Raw genomic sequence first — 24,666 nt, 5'->3', positions numbered from 1 at the left:
CAGAGTTTTACATGGATTCGCGCATTTTTTGAGCAAAATAAAATGTAATTCTGCAAAAACAAATTCACCTCATAAACTTATAGGAGATAAGGACTCATATGCGCACACCCACTGTGTATTTCCTACATTGTTCACAGCAAACTGCCCACGGTTCAAGACAAGAACACTCTAAAACCCGGTTATGGGAGCTGCTACAAGATGTGTCAGAACATTGACACGGATACCACCATTACATGTGGGGACACCTCCCACCATGTATGCAGTGAGCACTCACGGTGACTTGGCCAATGTTGTCTATATCCTAAGCTGCAGGCAAGGATGCCCTGAGGCATGGTATATTGTTGAGACCGAGCAGATACTACAACAATGGACGAATGGACACCGCGCAACAATCACCAGGCAGGAGTGTTCCCTCCCAGTTGGGGAATACTTCAGTAGTCCGGGCGACTTCGGAAAAGGCAACACGCAGAGTGGCCGAGCAGAAGTTAATAGCCACATTCAGTTCCCATGGAAATGGCCTCAACCAGGACCTTGGGTTCATGTCACAGTACAGAGGAGATAGGGGAAGTGTTAAATGAATATTTATTGTCAGTATTCACACTGGAGAAAGTCAATGTTGTCGAGCAGAATACTACAATACATGCTATTGGAATAGATGGGATTGAGGTGCACAAGGAGGAAGTGTTAGCAATTTTGGAAAGTGTGAGAATAGATAAGTCCCCTGGGCCAGATAGGATTTATCCTAGGTTCTCTGGGAAGGGAGGAAGAAGATTGCAGAACCTTTGGCTTTTATCTTTATGTTGTCATTGTCTACAGGAATAGTGCCAGAAGACTGAAGGATAGCAAATGTTGTTCCCTTGTTCAAGAAGGGAAATGGAGACAACCCTAGTAATTATAGACAAGTGAGCCTTACTTCGATTGTGGGTAAAGTGTTGGAAAAGGTCATAAGAGATAGGATTTATAATTATCTAGAAAGGAATAATTTGATCAGGGATAGTCAACACGGCTTTGTGAAGGGTAAGTCGTGCCTCACAAACCTTATTAAGTCTTTTGCAAAGGTGACCAAACTGGTGGATGAGGGTAAAGTGGTTGATGTGGTGTATATGGATTACAGTAAGGCATTTGATAAGGTTCCCCAAGGTAGGCTATTGCACAAAATAGGGAGGCATGGGATTGAGGGTGATTTAACAGTTTGGATTAGAAATTGATGAGCTGAAAGAAGACAGAGGGTGGTAGTTGATAGGAAAGGGTTATGGAGATAAGGCTGGAACAGGATACTGATTGGGAATGATCAGCCATGATCATATTGAATGGCGGTGCAGGCTCGAAGGGCTGAATGGCCTACTCCTGCATCTATTGTCTATTGTCTATTGAAATATTAATCCTGGAGTTCAGTTACTAGTGGGGTACCGCAAGGATTTGACTTAGGGCCAATGCTGTTTTTATAATTGACATGGATGAGGACACAGAAGGATGGGTTAGTAAATTTGCGGACGACACTAAGGTTGGTTGAGTTGTGGATAGTGAAGAAGGATGTTGTGGGTTATACAGGAACACAGATAAGCTGCATAGCTGGGCTAAGAGGGTGGCAAATGGAGTTTAATATGGAAAAGTGTAAGGTGATTCATTTGGGAAGGAGCAACAGGAATAAAGAGTACTGGGCTAATAGTGTAGATGAACAGAGAGGTCTCAGTGTCCATGTACATAGATCCCTGAAAGTCGTCACCAACTTCATAGGGTTGTTAAGGCGGCATATGGTGTGTTACCATTATTAATACCTAGAGGGAACCATGAGATCATGCTGCAGCTGTACAAAACTCCGAAGAGGTTGCACTTGGAGTATTGTGTACAGTTCTGGTTATTGAATTATGGGAAGAATGTGGAAGCTTTGGAAAGAGTTCGGAGGAGATTTATTTGGATATTGCTTGGTATGGAGGGAAGGTCTTACGAGGAAAGGCTGAGGGACTTGAGGCTATTTTTGTTAGAGAGAAGGAGGTTGAGAGGTGACTTAATTGAGACATGTAAGATAATCAGAGGGTTAGACAGGGTGGACAGTGAGAGCCTTTTTCCTCGGATGGTGATGGCTAGCATGAAGGGACATAGCTTTAAATTGAGGGGTGATAGATATAGGACAGATACCAGAGGTAGTTTCTTTACTCAGAGAGTAGTAGGATGTGGAATGGCCTGCCTGCAACAGTAGTAGACTCGCCAATTTAAATGGTGATTGGATAGCTATATGGATGAGAATGAAATACTGTAGATTAGATGGTCTTCAGATTGGTTCTACAGGTCGGCGCAATATTGAGGGTCGAAGGGCCAGTACTGCGCTGTAATGTTCTATGTTCTACAGGTGATCCCATTGTACTATACACTCTCTCACACACACATTGCAACATAATCACAAACTCACGCAGACCCTCTCTCACAGACAAGCTCTCTCTCTTACGCACACATACATCACTGCACTCATACCCATGCACACACCCTCTCACGGGCGTATACCTCCACACACTCGCTCACTTAACCAAGCCTACACACATACATACGCTATCACATTCTCACACCCACTGTCTCTCCTACATGCGTGCACACAGAAGTTTGAGGTGAATTTGTTTTTTGCAGAATTACATTTTATTTTGTTCAGAAACTAAATGAATCCATGTAAAACTCTGTAAATCCACTTTAGAAATAGAACCAGTCTAGCTCAACACTGGGACACAAACAGACCTCACATCTGAATGCATTATCTGAGCTGATATGACACCTGTTGTTAGAAAAGATTCACCTTTCTTGAGATTGTAATTTTAAAGTAATTCGGGGATTTACATATCAAAGAACAGAAACCAACACATTCCATTCTAAAAGATGAAAGACTTGATCTAAAATTGTTGAATGTATCATCGCATCTTCATGACACTGTACTCATTTGGCTATAAATTCTGTGTCTTATTATCTTATTCTCCACAACCACCTGAGGAAGAAACAACATTTCTAAATTGGACTATTACTTGGTGTTGTGTGATTTTTAACTTTGTTCACGGTAATAGGAATAGCAATAGCCAACCTTGTCAGCATCTATGCACCAATCCTCTACTCTACACAAGATGCAAAGGATGAGTTTTACAACCAGTTCTCAAATGATAATACTGGGGACCCCAAGTCAGGAACAGTTGCTGCTACTTGACGACTTCAACACCAGAATTGGCGTCGACCACAACTCCTGGCAAGCTGCCTCGGGCGGAATGGGATTGGCACTATGAATGACAACGGGCAATGACTACTTGAGCTTTGCAAGCTCCACAAATTGTATGAAACCAACACCTACCTCCAGTCCAAAGCTCAGAACAAAGTGTCTTGGTGACACTTCCATTCCAAACACTGACACCAGATAGACCTGATAATCACCAGATGCCACCACCTGAGAGACATGCTCATGACTTGCTCCTTTCAGAGTGCTGACTGTGACACGGATCACTCTCTGGTTTGCTGCAAGAACAGACTTCAGCCAGAGAAGATGCACTACGTCAAGTCTCCACACAAGCAGCGCATCAATGCCAGTAAGACCCTACACCCAGAGAAAGCAGCAGAGTTCATCAAGTCACTGGAAGATGCGTTCCTTGCAGACTCATCAGAAGAAGGTGCTCAGCAGAGCTGGGACTCTCTCAGGGACACTATCCACAGCACTGCACTCAAGGCCTTCGGGAAGAAACAGAGGAAGACACAGGACTGGTTTGAAGCGAGCTCAAGTGAGCTCACCACTGTCGTCGAGGCAAAATGTGTTGCACTACTAGAGCGCAAATGCCACCCCAAACAGGCAACACTGCAAGCGCTAAGGACAGCAAGAAGCAAGGCCCACAAAACAGCCAGACACTGTGCAAATGATTACATGGTACAACTGTGCAAAAGCATTCAGTCATCATTTGAGACAGGCAATATCCTTGGAGTGTATGAGGGGATCAGGAAAACCATTGGTTCAACCCAAAGCAAGACAGCACCACTGAAAATCATAACAGATGAGACCATCCAAGACAACCACAAGCAGATGAGGAGATGAGTGGCGCATTACTCTGAAGTCTTCTCCAGAGAAAACAGCATCTCGGATGACGTGCTTGACACTGTGGAATGCCTGTCATGGAGTAACTGCATTGCCAACTGCCAAACAGCTGAGTAAAGTAATCGAAGTCTGCCTACTGGGAAGGCATCAGGATAGGCCATCAAATGCGCAAAGGGTGTCCTGCTAAACCTCCTGCACGAACTACTGCGCCAGTGCTGGTAAGAGGAAGCAGTGCCACAAGACATGAGAGACTGCAACATTGTCACCCTATATTAGAACAAAGAGGACAGAAGTGGCTGTAAGAACCACAAGGGAATCTCTTTTCTAAGCACCATTGGAAAGGTCTTCACCCGCGTGGTCCTGAACAGACTGCAGAAAATCGCCAAAAGGGTATATCCTAAGTCTCAGTGCAGTTTCAGGTCGGAATGCTCCACAATCGACATGATCTTTTCCCTTTGACAGCTACAAGAGAAATGCAAACAGCAAAGACAACCAATCTATGTTGCCTTCATTGACCTCACGAAGGCCTTTGACTTCGCCAGGATTGGTTGCACCCCCAAAACGCCTGAGGATAGTTCTGTCATTCCACACAGGCATGAAGGGCATCGTTCAGTTTGAAGGGTCTTCTTCTGAGGCCTTCAACATTCACAGCGGGATGAAGCAAGGCTGTGTGCTTGCCCCCACCCTGTTCGGCATTCTCTTCACAGTCATTCTGAAGCATGCCTTTGGAACATCAACTGATGGTGTCTACCTCCACACCAGAAAGGACGTGAGGCTGCTCAGACTATCCCAGCGAAAACCAAGGACTGTGAAGTATTCGTCAGAGACATAGTAGAGTCATACAGTCATAGTGATGTACAGCATGGAAAAAGACTCTTCGGTCCAATTTGTCCATGTGGACCAGATATCCCAACTCAATCTAGTCCCACCTGCCAGCACCTGGCCCATATCCCTCCAAACCCTTCCTATTCATATACCCATCCAAATGCCTCTTAAATTTTGCAATTATACCAGCTTCCTCCACATCCTCTGGCAGCTCATTCCATACACACATACCTCCCTCTGTGTGAAAAAGTTGCCCCTTAGGTCTCTTTGATATCTTTCCCCTCTCACCCTAAACCCATGCCCTCTAGTTCTGGACTCCCACACCCCAAGGAAAAGACTGTCTATTTATCCTATCCATGCCCCTCACGATATAAGGACACCCCTCAGCCTCCGACGCTCCAGTGAAAACAGCCCGAGCCTATTCAACCTCTCCATAAAGCTCAAATCCTCCAACCCTGGCAACATCCTTGTAAATCTTTTCTTAACCCTTTCAAGTTTCACAACATCTTTCCAATAGGAAGGAGACCAGAACTGCATGCAATATTCCAACAGTGGCCGAACCAATGTCCTGTACAGCCGCAACATGACCTCCCAACTCCTGTACTCAATACTCTGACTAATAAAGGAAAGCATACCAAATGCCTTCTTCACTATCCTATCTACCTGCGACTCCACTTTCAAGGAGCTATGAGCCTGCACTCCAAGGTCTCTTTGTTTAGCAACACTCCCTAGGACCTTATTATTAAGTGTATAAGTCCTAAGATTTGCTTTCCCAAAATGCAGCACCTTGCACTTATCTGAATTAAACTCCATCTGCCACTTCTCAGCCCATTGGCCCATCTGATCAAGATCCCATTGTAATCTGAGGCAACCTTCTTTGTGATCCACTACACCTCCAATTTTGGTGTCATCTGCAAACTTACTAACTATACCTCTTATGTTCACATCCAAATCATTTATATAAATGATGAAAAGTAGTGGACCCAGCACCGATCCTTGTGGCATTCCACTGGTCACAGGCCTCTGGTCTGAAAAAGAACCCTCCACCACCACCCTCTTTCTTCATGATGCGGCATTGGGATCACACTCAGAAGAGCAACTGCAACACCTCAAGCACAGCGTGTCAAGAGCCTGCCAGGACTTCAGCTTGACCATCAGCCTGGAGAAGACCAACAATGTTGGCTCAAGGTGCTGAACACTCCTTGCCATTACCATCAATAACTATGAGCTGGAGGTAGTCCACGAATTTATATACCTTGGCTTCACCATCACGGTCAGTCTCTCCCTAGACTCAGAGATCAACAGATGGATCAGATGTGCAGGCTCAACATTCGTCAGGCTGACAAAGAGTGTCTGGGAGAACAGAAAGCTGACAATGCACACTGTCACAATGCCTTCCTCCTTCACAGCATGAGATGCACCCTGGACATCAAGTGGACTGACCGAGTCACCAACAATAAGGTCCTGGCCTGCGCCCAGATACCCAGCCTCATCACCCTGCTCCAATAGTGCTGTCTCTGTTGGCTGGGCCACGAACACTGCACATCAGATGGGAGGATCCCAAAAGACCTGCTCTATGGGGAACTGGCCTCCGGCAAAAGAGTGCAAGGGCAGCCCCATCTTCATTTCAAAGATGTCTGCAAGAGAGACATGAAGTCACTAAACATGAACGTTGAGAGGTGAGAGGTATTGCAAACGATCACTCTCACTGGAGGCTGGAATTATGCAGACGTCTAAAAAGAGAAGAAGAGAAACTCAAGCTTGCTGTTGAAGAAAACTGTACCCGCCGGAAACATCACCAGGACAACACTGGAGGTGAGCACCTTCAAGTGCAGTCGCTGCAGCTGAAACTGCCACTCCCGTGTGGGCCTCTACAGCCACAACAGACACTGCTCTACAAACAAAGATTCAAGCAAGACTTCCCAGCCACAGATCCATGGTCTCACGAGACTAATAGATGCCAGAGAAAGGATCAAATCTGGAACTTCCTCCATAATGGCATTGTGGATTTACTACAACAGGTGACTGCAGTGGTTCAAGAAGGCAGGTCATCACCAAGGGCAACTAAGGATGGGCAATAAATGGTAGCCAGCCAGCCAGACAGAAAATGAAATAACAGCACCTCCTCCCCCCCTGCAAATGGGGTAGTGACTCCAGAGGCACAGATTGACTTGGAGGTTATGAGGCATTATTTGGCAGGTATGGATCAGCATGGAGAATAAGAGGGTCCATGAAATATGGAGGGCATGAGGTGGCTGCACAGTGTGGAGGGGGCTGAGGGAATAGGTGGGCTGAGTTCTGGGTTTTTGTTTTCTGTGAACATCTTTGACAATGAACCAGTGCACTGAGGCAGGCATTCCATACAGCTCACTTTCCACATCAGTTCTGGATTTTGACACCATCACTCCCTTTTTCAACTGCCACCACCACACCCCCTCAAAAAACAATGGCACTTACTCTCATGTCAGTTTTGCAGAGTTGGCAATTGTGTCAACTTTGTACTCCCAACTTGGGAGTGAAATGCAAGTAATAATTCAGCTTGTTGGCTTGATGACAGGTCATCAACTTGAAAAGTTATCACTATCCCTGTCTTCACAGATGCTTTTTGACGTGTAGAGCATTTGCTTTCATACTCTATTTTGGCTAATGGTTCCTGCTGTCAGAGTTTGCAGTCTGCAACTTCAAGTCTGTACGTTGAGAGGCATGGCTCATATAAATGTATTCCAGTCAACCTTGAACAACAATATTAAGTTATTAACAGTTATCACTAGAGTTAATTTAGATACTTTTCTGCTGGATGTATTCTGATCCATCTACATGAATCTTACCATCTGTTTTGATTTTCAAAGCTGTTCTCACCAAGGCAAAAAGGGTTGCATTGAACATTACCGTTCCATCACTATTCAGGGGCATATTCATAGCTACCAATCTCTGGAAGTTAAAGAAAGTGGGCAAATTTTAGTTTTACACCATAAAAGACGTCACCATGTTATTTTACTTGCTGTTTAATAAGAATTAGGAAAAAAATATTAACATTTGAGCAAACAAAGTTGCTGGTTTTCTGAATCTTTGCTTTCACTGCAGTTGAAGGCAGAGAGTTCCAGGTTATTACTATGCACAGAGCAAATATTTTCTTCACAGCTGCTTGCACCTTTTCCTGAAGATATTAAATCATCTTATTATTGTATCATCAATTTAATTGGAGCAGCTTTTCTCTATTCACGTTTTCCCACAAGTTATTCAATCTACTGTGTGTTTTCCCCACACACTCTTAACCTGTCTCTATTCCTCTACAGACTCTGTAACCCTCACAACTTATGTTCCCACAAATCTTTGCCATTCATACATTTGTCAACTGTACATTCACTCTCCTTCTCTAAGTCATTAATATAGATTGTTAATGATCATGCTCTGGTACTGATCCCTGTGGCACTCCACCAGTTACAAGTTGTCATCCTGAAAATGCCCCTTTTAACCAAACTCTTTGCTTATTAGTTAGCCAATCCTCTCTCCTTAATTAATATACAACTCCCAGCATCCATAGACTCTTAACTTAATAAGTAGCCTTATGTGTGGTATATTATCAAATGCCTTTTAGAAATACAAATATATCACATATCCTTTATCCATTTCACTTGTTACCTCTTCAAAGAACTGTAATAAATTCATCAGGCATGAGTTCCCCTTCTTTAAGCTATACTCTGTTTGATCATGGTGCATTTTTCTCAATGTTCTGCTATTGCATCCTTTACAATAGGCACAAATGTTTTCCCAATGACAAATGTTAAAATAACTGGCTTATATTGACCTGTTCTTTTTGCCTCCCACCCCTTGTGAACAGACAAGTTACATTGATAGTTTTCTATTCCTTTGGAATCTTTCTAAAATCTAAGAATTCTTGGAAGATTCTTACCAGTTATTCTACTACTTACAGGCCACAGCTGAGTGGTATTATCACTAGACTGTTAATCCAGAGGCCTAGGTAATGTTCTAGACACCCAGGTTCTAAACCTGCCAAGGCAGATGGTGAATTTGAATCCAATAAAAAAAATCTGGAATTAAGAGACTCATGGCAACCATGAATCCAGTGTCGAGTGTTGGCAAAAACCTCCTTTGCCATTTCCAATTCTCCATTATTATTTCCCCAGGGTTTTTGAAAGGGCTGTGTTCACCTTTTATTTTCCCTTTATATACATTTAAATAGGCTTTTACTGCTGTTGCCCTCATAGTTCATGTTCTCCCTCTTTTTTGATCACTTTTTGTTCATTTTAAACATTCTCTCAATCCTCTCATCACTAATCTTTGCCACATGGTATGATTTTCTTTCAATTTGATAGTCAATTTATCCTCTTCCTCAACTAGTAGAAATGAAATATAATTAATAAATTAGGAATTGAAAGCTATTTGCAGCTGGTGGAAATTAAATATAATTAATAAATCTGGAGTTAAAAGCTATTCTCAGTAGTGGAGAAAATGAGAGTATTATCAACTGTCAAAAAACTCTACCTGCCCATTCTGGAAGTGAATCTGCCATCCTTACCCAGCCTGGCCAATATGTAACTCCAGAGCCACAGTAATATGGTTGCCTGTTAACTGTCCATTGAAAAAGTATAGTCAACCACTCAGTTTAAGGCCAGCCAGGGATGAGTGATGAATACAGCCTTGTCAGCAACCCCCACACCCCATGAAATAATTAATAAAAACAAATTTTGGTAAATCTCCTCTGCCTCTCTCAAAGATTCTCACATTCTTCCTAAAATGTGGCGATCAGAATGGGACACAATATTCTAACACAAATGTTCAATCATTTTAAAAATATTCAGCAGAACTGCCTTGATGACTTTCCCTATTTATGAAGCCAAGGATTCCATATTCTGTGTTAATTACTCTTTTAATGATTAAAAAGTTCCACCAGCCTTTTGTCTGCTCATTCTAATGTGTGTCTATGTCTTGTTGCAGTCCACTGGGATCATTTTCATTATGAGCATATTTTGGGATAACCAGCAGAAATTTACACTGAATTCCAGTGTGCAAGTCATTAAAAAGCAGTGGCTCTAACACATCAGAGCACCATTGTCTGCCATAATTTACCATAGTTTTGTTTTCTATTCTAGAAACAATATTTTATCCAAATTGACAGCGACTATTCTACTTTGTTAAACTTCCTGTTGTGGTAATTCATCATATATTTCTTAAAATCCAAATAGACATTGTAGATTCATCTCATTCAACTTTTCTGTTCCTTCATTACTTGATCAAAAAACTAAATTAGATTAGTCAGGCATGATCTGGATTTTACAAATTTGCACGAGTCTTCCTCAATTAGGTTAAACCTCGCCAAATGCCTGTTCATTTTTGCTTGATTAGTTTTTCAAAAATATTACTTACAATTAAACTTGCCTGTAGTTATTAAGATTGCCCATGCATCTATTTTGGGGTAATGGTGTCACATTTACCATTCTACAATCATCTAGCATTTCCCTCATAACAAAGGAAAGTTGAAAGATTACAGCAAGTCCTTCTGCAATGTCTATCCCTACTTCCTTTAGTCACCCAGGATGTAAACCATATGAACCAGTTGATTTAACCATCCTAAGTATAGCCAGCCCTTCTACGTATAAACTGTCCATCAGTTTTCACCCCTCTTATAACTTCTTCTACCAATATTTTGTCAGAATCCTCTCCCTTAAGAAACATCAATACAAAGTCCTGGTCTTGAGGTGATTCCTCAAAGTATGGTCCCACCATGGCGAAGCTCTTAAGAAAAACTGTAATGTTTGAACTTTCAGCTTTACTTATTTTTGGCCTAAAAACGAAGAAATTCTGCAATGTGTAACTTTTAACCTTATTTTGTATGTTTTACAATACACCACAATTACTGCAATGTTTAACTTTTAACTTTGTTAATAGAACATAGAACACTACAGCCCAGTACAGGCCCTTCAGCCCTTGATGTTGCACTGACCTGTGGAACCAATCTGAAGTCCACCTGACCTACACTATTCCATTCTCATCCATATGCCTATCCAATGAACCATTTAAATGCCCTTAAAGTTGGGAGTCTACAAATGTTGCAGGCAGTGTGTTCCAGGCAGCTACTACTCTCTGAGTTAAGAAACTATCTCTGACATCTGTCCTATATCTATCACCCCTTAATTTAAAGCTATGTCCCCTTGTGCTAGCCATTACCATCCAAGGAAAAAGGCTCTCACTGTCAAACTATCTAACCCTCTGATATGTCTCAATTATGTTACCTCTCAACCTTCTCTCGAACGAAAACAGCCTCATGTCCCTCAGCCTTTCCTCGTAAGACCTTCCCTCCATACCAGGCAACATCCTAGTAAATCTCCTCTGAACCCTTTCCAAAGCTTCCACCTCCTTTCTATAATGCAGTGACCAGAACTGTACGCAATACTCCAAATATGGCCGCACCAGAGTTTTGAACAGCTGCAGCATGATTTCATGGTTCTAAAACTCAAGCCCTCTGCCAATAAACATACCATATGCCTTCTTAACAACACTATCAACCTGGGTGGCAACTTTCAAGGATCTATGTACCTGGACACCAAGATCTCTCTGCTCATTAGCCCAATACTCTGCATTCCTGTTACCCCTTCCAAAGTGAATCACCTCACACTTCTCTGCATTAAACTACATCTGCAACCTCTCAGCTCAGTTCTGCAGCTAATGTATGTTTCTCTGTAACCTACTTTGTCACAATCCACAATGCTCCTGACCTTCGTGTCATTCGTAAATTTACTAAACCATCATTTTGTCTCCTTAACCTTACATTATTGATACTTCACTTTACATTTTTATATTAAGTTTTGCAGTCCTGAGCAGTACAGTAAGAACTATTGGAATTTCTTTCGTGCCAATGGAAAATAATTCTAAATCTAAATCTGCAACAGTAGAAATTTTAAAAACTACACCTTTTATTTAACAATACAACAGCAATCCAACTCTCCAAAGTTAGGAATATCAAAATGCTAATACTTGTGTGATAGGCTGCATAATTTGTAATTGGGCCATGATTTTCCATTTACAGAATATGTACATAATTTTCAGGAACTATGATTCTCTAACAATCTGTGCAAGAACAACCATGTCATATTTATGAGCCTTCACTTGAATATTCCTAAATATATTAGTTGCTATCAGGAATATATGATACTGATTCATTTTGAGTATCGACCATCTTGTATCACAACTGTAAACTGGATTAAATAAGCTGCAATGTCCTGGATCACAATACTTATCAGTTTACTTAGCTTCTACAAGTACAACCTTCAAAAGTGTCAGATTATCTGTATGGCTGATCAATGAGACTTTTAAGTTTATAAATGGCCTTACCTTGCAGGCGACTCTATGAGGACAAAGTTTTCCAAAGCCCAGTGGTGGCTGTATACGCCGAAGTAGAGTAACTACATCAAGATGTTTTATTCTCCCTCTGTGAAAAATTGAGTTTTTAAATCATTACAAAATAGCGAGAGAAGTACGATAACGAAACCTACGATACTTTATCCTTGTTCGTTCACAAGTAAATAATCTGATTCAGCATCAAATTCCATTATCTATCTAGTTATGATATCAGCTGATATTATTACTGGACAAGTCAGATCCCAGTAAAAAAGAATTGATGTTTTTTTGGCAGTTTTTCCCTGAAACATCATACACACAAGATTGCAATTTTAGTTTTAACAATAAAAGAAACTCCAGAAATAAAAACAAAACAAAATAAAACAAACCAAGCTATTTACATATAACACAGTTAGAAAGATTTTGGAAAACATGGCCAAACAAAATCCCATGTACTTCCCAGCACCATCACTTTACACCTAATCAAAATCTGATGAAAGTCCTTCCCTATCAAATATGTAAGGTTGACAAAACTGCTCCTTCTCAGTTCCAGTCTTGTGAATAGTGTGAATTTTTCCATTGACCACTCACACAACTGACAACTTACACTTCTCAGTCTTTTAATAATCTGCAAACAATCTTAAATATTGCCTTAAAGTAGGAAAGTGAGGGAGGGAGTGATATTGGGGTAATACAAGAGCTTTGTGTTGATTAACAGGAACATCCAGCAAAGAAGAGTGCAACTTAGCACCTGAAAAAGAAATACTATAGGGCCCAGTCTACACATTACTTGAATTTGCTCATTAAAATTGAACACAGTCATACAGGAACTTCTCAAAAGCTATGATCCTTAGAGAAAATTCTGTGTAAACAGTACACTCACAATGAGGTTGTGCAAATAACTTTTGAATGAAATGAAATAGTAGTCTGGCAAATATATTGGAAATGAGGTGCACATGAACCAAAAGTTAAATAACATTTAGCACACTTACCTTCATTGCTCAGACCTCAGAAGTTGGGATGTCATATTGAGGTTGTACAGGATGTTAGTGAGACTTCTTCTGGAGTACTGTGGGCAGTTCTGGTTGTAGGGATATTGTTAAACTGGAGAGAGTCTAGAAAGATTTACCAGGATACTGCCTGGAATGGAGGATTTGAGACAAAAATAGACAAAAATGGGACCTTTTTCACTTGAGAGTAGGAGGTTGAGGGATGACCTTATTGAGGGGCATAGATAAGGTGAATGTCAAGGGTCTTATCCAGGGTGGTGAAGTTCAAAACTAGGGGGTATATTTTTAAGGTGAGAGGAGAATGATTTAGAAGGTCATGACGGGCAACTTTTTATTTTACAGAGTGGTTCATGTGTGGAATGAACTACCAGAGAAAGTGGTGGATGCAGGTACAGTTACAATAGATATGGGCTAAGCACAGGCAGGTGGGACCAGTTTAGTTTGGGAACATGGTCAGCGTGGACTGGTTGAATGAAAGGGTCTGTTTCCATGCTGTGTGACCCTATGGTCATGCAATTTCTTTGAATAACATAGTACGTTTTTGTTTTGTGTGTATCCTATATACTTTAAAAGTAAAAACATTCTTTGGACATAGATGTTGCTAGTGAGGTTGGTATTCATCATCCTTTCATAGTTTCCCAGATAATGTAGTGATGGGCTTTCCTCTTGAATTGGTGTAGATGGTGTAGCAATTCATGGACAGTAATCTGGAGGGTGGTGCAAAGGAGGAGTGCCCTTTTACTGGAGGACCAGTAGAGGAGGCCATGTCACCAGACCCTGACAATCTTATTTATAACAATGTGCATTGGGGTTAGTGAGATTATATTTTTAAAGTGTACTTTAAAATAATTGAATTTGTGTTATAGGTGGATAGCTTGGCTTATTCAATTCTATCTTCAGTTCTTAATAGCATTTTGTTTTATTGTTAGAACCAAATTTGCAGTATTATATGTTTGTGTTTCAGTGGGAGAAAACCAAGGCAAAACAAAATATGATCTAACAAGTCAGGTTTTATTCTGGGATCTGTCTCATTCAGTAATAACATCAGTTGGAATCATAACATCGACAAGTTCTTCCTTTACACACTCTCATCCACCACTCTTCCTCGGCCCCCAATCTCCCTCCTCTTAATACATGCTGCCTGTTCACTCCCTTTGAATGCCTCAACACCTTTCTCCACTTATACTAGTACCAAAATGTGTGTCACATAGTCACACACTTTCACCTCACTTAATTCCTCCCTTTATCTCATTCCAAGTGAGGAAAGCACACAATATTGCCAAAAGGGCCTGTGTGGGTAGATTGCTGCCTGACATTCAACCACTTGGCCCTCATGGGAGAAGATTGGGATCACTCCTGCAGAGTTGCCAAGAATTCCATGCCATGCTAATCGAGTTAAGAACCACTATTCAACCACAGCAACGCTCACATTAACCTTGCTGCTAGTCTCATTCATTCCACTCCACCTCTAACCACTGGGTGCAAACATTTCTCTCTTTTGTCTTGCAGTTACAGACATTGTATCCTCCACCTATAAGGTGCAATGGCTCCATCAGAATTCACCTCCCTTGCTTCTGAGGATGTGAGTTTCAAAGAAAGCATTAGGACAAGTCTGCCTCTTACACCTCCCACTAGTTTGGATCTTGACATATTTGTAGGAACCTTCGCCTTAGAAAGTATGGGAGCACAATTTGGTCATCACCTCAGTGCAACTGCTCCACAGCTGGGTGGGGAAGAAATGTCTGAGGCCGTTGGTACTCGGAGGACTACCAGAGACCAGGCACCTGCTCAGCTTCAGGCAATCATTCAAGGATTTTGTCAGAATGGACCAGGAAGAGAAGGAGAGACAGACAGGAATGTGGGAGGCAATGGCCTTCTTTACCCAGAAGTGTCGGCAGTGCAATTAGTCATGCAACTTTTTGGCTACCTCCAATGACAGATTGGTGGCTGCCATGGACGGCCAGATCCAGCACACTCTGTTTGCTGGAGAGGCATACTTATCCAAGCTCTATCACTTCAATCATTGATCGTCAGGACCGAAGACATGGACACAGAGTATGGAGTAAACATCAAAGTCTCTTCCTCACAAGGAGGCAGGGCAGTGTCAAGAGGTACCTAGCTGGAGGACAAACCATGCATAGGATTCTCAGTGGTGTCCCCTCAGAGCTCTGCAGAGATGGCTGGTCCATCCACCACCATTATTGGATGCGTAAGATTGATGTAGCATGCTGCTGTACAGTAAAATGTATGCCTCTTAACTGTGAGCTGCTGACCAGGAGCTCAAGCTCCTTGATTAGTGACTGTGCTAATTGGCACGACAAGGTAAGGTATGGATGGTGTGAGCATGCAGGTAGACATGAAGTGAATGAGTGCTAAGAGAGCAAGAAAACAGCATTGAGATGCAATCTGGCCGAATCAGTGAATTAGTGGTTCTCCATGCATGCAGAGTGTTCTTGGCAGTGTACCCTGCAATGTAAATCTGTACTTTAAATGGCCTGCAAGTGAATCAGGAAAGTACCATTATAATTGTGACAGGTTGAGAAATGTATTTAAGCGGGCATTGGATAGGTATATGGAGGATAGTGGGTTAGTGTAGGTTAGGTGGGCTTTGATCGGCGCAACATCGAGGGCTGAAGGGCCTGTACTGCGCTGTATTCTTCTATGTTCTATGTTCTAATGTCCATGGATGAGGGATGCATGCGGCTAGAGGCCATGGAACATAGCCTGAGATGCCATTTGGTGTTGAATAATGAGGAGGCTGGTCACAGCCAGTGGCAAGCTGAAGTCACCAGGTACTCATTCTGACTTCTGCATTGAGAATTCTCAATATCTAGTTTGCTCAGCATATGTGGTAACATCGGAAACTCTATATTACTGAGGCGAGTTGAAGCACTAATAAGGGCGATCAACAATCTATACAACCCATTAATTGGCAACTCACGAGTGCCTAGCAAGGAAATGACTGCCTGAAAAAATACATAAAAGATGCATTGAGGTCTTCCCAACATCAAAATCAGCTTTGCAGGAAATCTCATCTGATTTTGCCACAAATCTTGCCATAGCCCACCCCTACAAGATTCTACTCATCAAATTTCTATCTCTTAGTGAATCACAAGGGTTTTTACAATACAATTTCCTGATCACTTTTACAAATACACTGGCTTTTTACTTCCAAATTTAAAAAAAAATGTTGAATTTCAAATTGCCATGGATTGATTTGAACTCACTTTCATGGATTACTCCATCAGTCAGATAACCACAAACATTGTGAAATATTATTGTTAAAAAAACCTTTGGATTTTTCACCTGCAAGGTTTAAGGGGTAACTTTACGAATTTGCACTTCTATCACATAATGTCACCTGTCAGTTATTTGAGTAAATCACCATACACCTAATGGATGGAGTAACATTGCAGCATGTTTTGGAGTTCATAAAATTCTCCTCATTGATGAAATGCAAAGAGCAAAAATTTGTTAAACAACACTTATGTTGTTCTGTTCCACAGAAAGCTGCAGCCAAGCAAGTTGGAATACTCATAATATTTAAAACTAATTGCAAGATAGAATTAAATTCAATTTACTTACTTTGCTTCTGGATCATATTCAGACCATATTCTTTTAAATTCTTCCAAATGATGAGGACCCAGAATGGACCAATCACGTGTCAAATAATCAAAGTTGTCCATGATAACAGCCACAAATAAGTTTATTATCTGAAATGTATAGATGGAGAAAATTATTTGGCCATTTGGGAATGCTTGTCTCAGTAAATTCTTGACCTCTATTTTGATTTTACATACAAAGGTGAAATATTACCATTCACTGCTGGAATTGTTTTACTGGTTGCAACGTTGTATTGACATTGCAAAAATAGCAATTCCTGGGAAACGCAGAGGTACATTCTCTTATAACACTTCTGTGATTCTGGTAGATTTGGCATAGATTTTCACATTAGTTGTGCCCAATAAAATGTAAATTGAGCAAACCTGTTGGTAAAATTTCAGCCAGTCTACACACCCGCCACTGAGGTTGTATTCAGAAGGAATAAAATAAAATTAAGTATATATTCATTACACAGTGCCACCAAAAGGAAACACCATGAAAGCTAACAATAAGCACTCACACACATCACATACATTGACATTAAAAACTTTAGAAGCTGGAGCCTTCTGCAGAGAATGTACTTATAAAGATTGAAGGGATTGGATGGACGAATGTCATACAAGTTGTTAAAAGACACATGGCACTGCAGGTAATGTAGACAGAACAGTAAATGCAATGTTCAGATTCCCAAACTAAGAACAAATATTGAAACTTGTCAAATGCATCATGCTCCTGGCAGCAAGTTCTGCTTTGAAGCCTTGTCATTTTTCTCCTATTTATCTTTATAGTTCTTATAATGTGCCTTAGGAGGTTCTTTTTCCAGGGCCATAAAGATGATGCCTCTTTGTAGAAATCCAACCTGTGGCAGAATCCTGAACCTCCAGGTCGGTGAAGTCAACAGATGCCATTCACAGTCTGGATCAACACCAGTGACATATCACACATGAGAACAATGGAAACATCTGCTCAAACCCTATTGCCTCCTATATTATTGAATTTTGTTGTACATAGATTTGAAAGGGCAAATACTGAAGAGTAGGTAAAAACTAGGACTGCAGATACTGGAAACCAGATTCTAGATTAGACTGGTGCTGGAAAAGCACAGCAGTTCAGGCAGCATCCGAGGAGCAGGAAAATCGACATTTCGGGCAAAAGCCCTTCATCAGGAATAGAGCATGTCCGTAAATACTGAAGAGTGTCATAAGTGCTGTCAACTACGATGACATCATATGGATTTGTGTATAGGAAACCTTTAAATCTCAAAAGAGTGAAACATCTAGTCTCCTCAAAATCTGTGTATAATTTCAATATAATTTGGAACTGGTTGCTAATATGCAATAATTACGCAGTTTTTTTTTCTGTGCCATACAAGACCAAGCAGGCCCTGAATATCCTTATGCTAAAGATAGCAGATGAAATTAGCAAATTTTATCACAAGCAGTGGGTCATACAGCATGGTGAATTGGCATGCCTACACAAGACTTTTGTCTGGACTGACTGAAGAGTCAGCCTCCATCTCTTATAGCGTGCTATGTAATCCTTAATATAAAGCTGAAACCCAATCAATCCACATTTGATCAAATATACAGCCCTTCCAAAGCATTCCCAGATGTGTTACACCTGAAGTGCACCAGAGGGCTACAGATGCCAACTTTGATAGAATTCTGTTCTGTAAATGATTGTTATTGTTTTAATATAAACTCATCCTTGTGAAGCCAAGTATTTTGAAAGGGGAATAATTATTGAAATGATAAAGGATGATAAAAGTACTGTAAAGACAATGCACTTTAAATGCAAAGATTTGGCAAGAAAAACTAGTTGAAACAGTTTAATAATAATTACAGAAGCAAAAGAAAAAGAATCAAATGCATTAAAAAAGTCTTTGGTAATAATAAAGGTGTTTGAAATAGATAAAATTAAAGGATAGAATTCAATGGTATGTGATTGTTTTATTTTGCAACTAAAGGGAGATTCCGGTTTCCAAAATGTCACACGTGATTTACACACTTATTATTGAACAAGAAACATGCCTGAAACATGTGTTAGTCCCTTAGTATAGCAATGTAAGGGATCCAATGGCTGTCTCATGTCTCTTGCATAAGTTTGTACAGCCTGAATGAGAAAAAAAACCATGTGCACATGCAATATAACCAGCCTGACTGCAGCAGGCTGCTACCAAGGAGGTGAGTTTAAAACAATTGCTGAACTGAATGTGGAGCAACAAGGTGCATTTGAGCTCCTCCCAAGTCCACATTCAAAGCATGGCCACTTAGCGCTAATCATGAACTTTACCTCCCAGCATTCCTGCTTCTAACTTTCTCTGATGGTCACTCCACTGCTGATCAACATCCTTTAGCCATCTTTTTTGCATACTGCCAACAGTGCTGTGTCTTAAATCAAAGCCTCTTCAGTGGTAAGCTGCCTGGGTTGCTCTCAATAATTGTCTACATTTTGGTAGTGACATTTAAATGAGGCATGAGATACAGTCAAGTTTATCCATTCAAATTATTTTATGTTCCAGCACTATTATTCCTTTTAAAAATGATTAAGAAATCTGATAACATTAGATATAGAATGAGCACAGCAGAAGGGGAGCATAGAGAATTGTGTAAATGGAATGCAATCTCCATAACCAGCAGTAAGGTGTGTGTTGGTGGAGTGGGGATGTATAGAGCACCCAAACTGAGTCAAAGTAGATTCTAAAAATGAGAATTTTTCTTGAAATAGATGGTGCTATGAGCTAGTGAGGGCAGGAATAGGAGGACAGAGCAGATGAATGCATGGCTGAGAAGCTGGTGTATGGAAGAAGGATTCACATTTTTGGATCATTGGAAACTCTTTTAGGGTAGAAGTGACCTGCACAAGCAGGATGGATTGGACCTAAATTGGAAGAGGACTAATATACTGGCAGGGAAATTTGCTAGAACTGCTTGGGAGGATTTAAACTAGTAAGGGGGGTGGGGGGGGGTGAGACCCAGGGAGATAGTGAGGAAAGAGATCGATCTGAGACAGGTACAGCTGAGAACAGAAGTGAGTCAAACAGTCAGGGCAGGCAGGGACAAGGTAGGACTAATAAATTAAACTGCATTTATTTCAATGCAAGGGGCCTAACAGGGAAGGCAGATGAACTCGGGGCATGGTTAGTAACATGGGACTGGGATATCATAGCAACTACGGAAACATGGCTCAGGGATGGGCAGGACTGGCAGCTTAATGCTCCAGGATACAAATGCAACAGGAAGGATAGAAAGGGAGGCAAGAGAGGAGAGGGAGTGGCATTTTTGATCAGGAATAGCATTACAGCTGTGCTGAGGAAGGATATTCCCGGAAATACATCCAGGGAAGTTATTTGGGTGGAACTGAGAAATCAGAAAGGGATGATCACCTTATTGGAATTGTATTATAGACCTCCAATAGTCAGAGGGAAATTGAGAAGCAAACTTGTAAGGAGATCTCAGCTATCTGTGAGAATAATAGGGTAGTTATGGTAGGGGATTTTAACTTTCCAAACATTGACTGGGACTGTCATAGTGTTAAAGGTTTAGATGGAGAGGAATTTCTTAAGTGTGTACAAGACAATTTACTGATTCAGTATGTGGATGTACCTACTAGAGAAGGTGTAAAACTTGACCTACTCTTGGGAAATAAGGCAGGGCAGGTGACTGAGGTGTCAGTGGGGGAGTACTTTGGGGCCAGCAACCATAATGCTATTCGTTTTAAAATAGTGATGGAAAAGGATAGACCAGATCTAAAAGTTTAAATTCTAAATTGAAGAAAGGCCAATTTTGACAGTATTAGGAAAGAACTTTCGAAAGCCGATTGGAGGTAGATGTTTGCAGGTGAAGGGACAGCTGGAAAATGGGAAGCCTTCAGAAATGAGATAACAAGAATCCAGAGAAAGTATATTGCTATCAGGGTGAAAGGGAAGGCTGGTAGGTATAGGGAATACTGGATGATTAAAGAAATTGAGGGTTTGGTTAAGAAAAAAAAGGAAGCATATGTCAGGTATAGACAGGATAGATCGAGTGAATCCTTAGAAGAATATAAAGAAAGTAGGAGTATACTTAAGAGGGAAATCAGGAGGGCAAAATCAGGAGAGACATGAGATAGCTTTGGCAAATAGAATTATGGAGAATCCAAAGGGTTTTTACAAATATATTAAGGACAAAAGGTTAACTAGGGAGAGAATAAGGCCCCTCAAATATCAGCAAGGTGGCCTTTTTGTGGAGCCACAGAAAATGGGGGAGATACTAAATGAATATTTTGCATCAGTGTTTACTGTGGAAAAGGACATGGAAGATATAAACTGTGGTGAAATAGATGGTGACATCTTGCAAAATGTCCAGATTACAGAGGAGGAAGTGCTGGATGCCTTAAAACGGTTAAAGGTGGATAAATCCCCAGGACCTGATCAGGTGTACCCGAGAACTCTTGTGGGAAGCTAGAGAAATGATTGCTGGGCCTCTTGCTCAGATATTTGTATCATCGATAGTCACAGGGTGAGGTGCCGGAAGACTGGAGGTTGGCAAACGTGTTTATGAAGGGCGGTAAAGACAAGGCAGGGAACTATAGACCGGTGAGCCTGACCTCGGTGGTGGGCAAGTTGTTGGAGAGAATCCTGAGGGACAGGATGTGCATGTATTTGGAAAGGCAAGGACTGATTAGGGATAGTCAACATGGCTTTGTGCGTGGGAAATCATGTCTCACAAACTTGATTGAGTTTTTTGAAGAAGTAACAAAGAAGATTGATGTGGGCAAAGCAGATCTATATGGACTTCAGTAAGGCGTTCGAAAAGGTTCCCCATGGGAGACTGATTAGCAAGGTTAGATCTCATGAAATACAGGGAGAACTAGCCATTTGGATACAGAACTGGCTCAAAGGTAGAAGACAGAGGGTGGTGGTGGAGGGTTGTTTTTTCAGACTGGAGGCCTGTGACCAGTGGAGTGCCACAAGGATCGGTGCTGGGCCCTCTCATTTTGTCATTTACATAAATGATTTGGATGCGAGCATAAGAGGTACAGTTAGTAAGTTTGCAGATGTCACCAAAATTGGAGGTGTAGCGGAAAGCAAAGAGGGTTACCTCAGATTACAACAGGATCTGGACCAGATGGGCCAATGGGCTGAGAAGTGGCAGATGGAGTTTAATTCAGATAAATGCGAGGTGCTACATTTTGGGAAAGCAAATCTTAGCAGGACTTATACACTTAATGGTAAGGTCCTAGGGAGTGTTGTTGAACAAAGAGACCTTGGAGTGCAGGTTCATAGCTCCTTGAAAGTGGAGCCGCAGGTAGATAGGATAGTGAAGAAGGCGTTTGGTATGCTTTCCTTCATTGGTCAGAGTACTGAGTACAGGAGTTGGGAGGTCATGTTGCAGCTGTACAGGACATTGGTTAGGCCACTGTTGGAATATTGCATGCAATTCTGGTCTCCTTCCTATCGGAAAGATGTTGTGAAAATTGAAAGGGTTCAGAAAAGATTTACAAGGATGTTGCCAGGGTTGGAGGATCTGAGCTACAAGGAGAGGGTAAACAGGCTGGGGCTGTTTTCCCTGGAGCTTTGGAGGATTAGGGGTGACCTTCTGGAGATTTACAAAATTATGAGGGGCATGGAAAGGATAAATAGACAAAGTCCTTGGTGTTGGGGAGTCCAGAACTAGAGGACATAGGTTTAGGGTGAGAGGGGAAAGACATAAAAGAGACCTAAGGGGCAACTTTTTCATGCAGAGGGAGGTACGTGTATGGAATGAGCTGCCAGAGGATGTGGTGGAGGCTGGTACAATTGCAACATTTAAGAGGCACGTGGATGGGTATATGAATAGGAAGGGTTTGGAGGGATATGGGCCAGGTGTTGGTAGGTGGGACGAGAATGAGTTGGGACATCTGTTCGGCATGGACGGGTTGCACTGAAGGGTCTTTTTCCATGCTGTACATCTCTATGACTCTATGCATTTAGTCTAGATAATGTACATTTAAGAATCCTTGAGAAAGTATTATGAATAAAACAAACCTCTGACAAATATCAGAGGGTTAAAAGTATGACTGGAACTGAGCAAAAAAAAACAATCAGAGTTGGAATGCAGTTAATCTACATTTACGAAAGGAGATTTATCAAATTATTTCTAACAAAAGGAAAGGGGCATGGCAGCTTGTTGATAATAAGAGTAATGCTAAATCCAAACATGCATGTTTATACAAAGAATAATACGTAAATAGTACAGGTTATCAGGAGAGTTCATTGATGAAAACGCATTTTGTTAAGATTCTGTGAAAAATTTGAATTCAATAACGTAGTAACAAAAAAGGAAGGCAGCTTTCAGAATAACATCCTGAGAACAACTTCATTGACTGAAATGCATTTTCCTGTCTAAAAATTTCTTGTTTCTAATCTCTGGTACAGTTCATTTAAAATGATTGTAAGAACATTTGCTCAGCCATTTTCTTCATTAATATTTTTCCCTCCTCACTGGGGATAAGTTTTTATTCTGACAAGAAATGTGAATTTCCATTTACTGAGCACAGGAAGCTGCCAATATTAGCTTTCAACTAGAGTATGGCCCTTGTACAGGCGGATCTGACACTTGATAGAAATTGACTGGATTCAGTACCCAAGATTTTAACTTTTAAGTTTACACAGATGGATTTTGAGCTTCCTGAAACCTGACATATAAAATAAGAGGACATCATTACCCCAGATAACGTAACCCCTTCAGCACAGCACATATCCAGGACTGCTGGATATCAGATTTGAACAGTGTGGTGCTGGAAAAGCACAGCCGGTTAGGCAGCATCCGAGGAGCAGGAGAGTTAATGTTTCAGGCATAACAGGCATTCCTGATGAAGGGCTTATGCCTGAAACATTGACTTTCCTGCTCCTCAGATGCTGCCTGACTGGCTGTGCTTTTCCAGCACTACACATCAACAGCCCAAGGATTAATCCTAATACTCTATTTGCGGTACGGTTCAGCTACATGCTGTGTTAATTTGTTTCTTGAACTGTTCCTAGAAACATAAATTTACTGTTTGGATGAATGACAACTTCATGTTAAAATTTCAAGTCAAATTTCTATGACAGCTAATTTCAAGCAACATGATTATGAATGCCACATACCAGAAAGGCGCATAACATGTAAAAAGTGATGAAATATACAATAGCAAAATTGCTACCGCATGTAAACTCTTCTCCTCGACCATATCCTGACTCCGGGTCACAGCGTCTTCCAGGCATGCATGCCAACATGATCTCTTGCCAGGCTTCCCCAGTGGCACACCTATTGAGACAGCAGTAAGTCATCAGAAAGAATATTAATGTTAACTTAGTATTCATGTTAATTTCTAATGTAATTCTTGCAAGACATTTTCACCTTTCAATGGCTGCAAAGTCATCAGTTCATTGTAAAACCTACTCAACTTGCAAATCTCTGGAGCCATGACCCAAATCTTCTGATCTGGGTCGGAATCTCTATTTCTGACCCTGATTGACAACAAGTTACCAACTGACTTTCCAATGTCCTTTCAGGCCACAGTTTTAATGCAGGATTGCACATAATGAATGCAGTGCAGCAACCCTTGCAGGGAACAATGCAAAGAATTTTTGTGGAAGCCACAGCCTTTTTTACAGCACTACTGGCTTGACAATTCATATTTTCTTTGAAAATTAGGGAAAGAAGGTTAAGTGCATCATCTCAATAGTTATGGTGGCAATGTGATAGGGTATCAAGCAAAGGGTGGCAAGAGGGTAAGAAGTAGGATGGTAGGTAGATGGGGTTGGTAGATGGGAGTTGGTGTAAATAGAGTAGGTGACAGGTGTGGGTGGAG

At 41.2% G+C, this 24,666-nt stretch overlaps 1 protein-coding gene across 6 annotated transcripts in view; it reads right to left on the bottom strand.

Moving 5' to 3' along the window:
* The window catches only part of LOC140483762 (voltage-dependent L-type calcium channel subunit alpha-1D-like), a 600,966-nt gene that overhangs the window by 122,167 nt on the left and 454,133 nt on the right, over nucleotides 1–24,666 (bottom strand). For all 6 annotated transcript variants that reach the window (XM_072582290.1, XM_072582291.1, XM_072582293.1 and 3 more), the window contains 4 exons: nucleotides 23,960–24,119; nucleotides 16,834–16,961; nucleotides 12,233–12,329; nucleotides 7,708–7,810 (listed from right to left, as the gene is read on the bottom strand). In XM_072582290.1, the coding sequence (XP_072438391.1) occupies nucleotides 7,708–7,810; nucleotides 12,233–12,329; nucleotides 16,834–16,961; nucleotides 23,960–24,119 (488 nt within the window). The remainder of the gene's footprint in view (nucleotides 1–7,707; nucleotides 7,811–12,232; nucleotides 12,330–16,833; nucleotides 16,962–23,959; nucleotides 24,120–24,666) is intronic.

This window comes from Chiloscyllium punctatum, chromosome 12 (genome assembly GCF_047496795.1).
Source record: "Chiloscyllium punctatum isolate Juve2018m chromosome 12, sChiPun1.3, whole genome shotgun sequence".
Lineage (NCBI taxonomy): Eukaryota > Metazoa > Chordata > Chondrichthyes > Orectolobiformes > Hemiscylliidae > Chiloscyllium > Chiloscyllium punctatum.
This window is presented reverse-complemented; position numbering and strand designations above follow the sequence as displayed.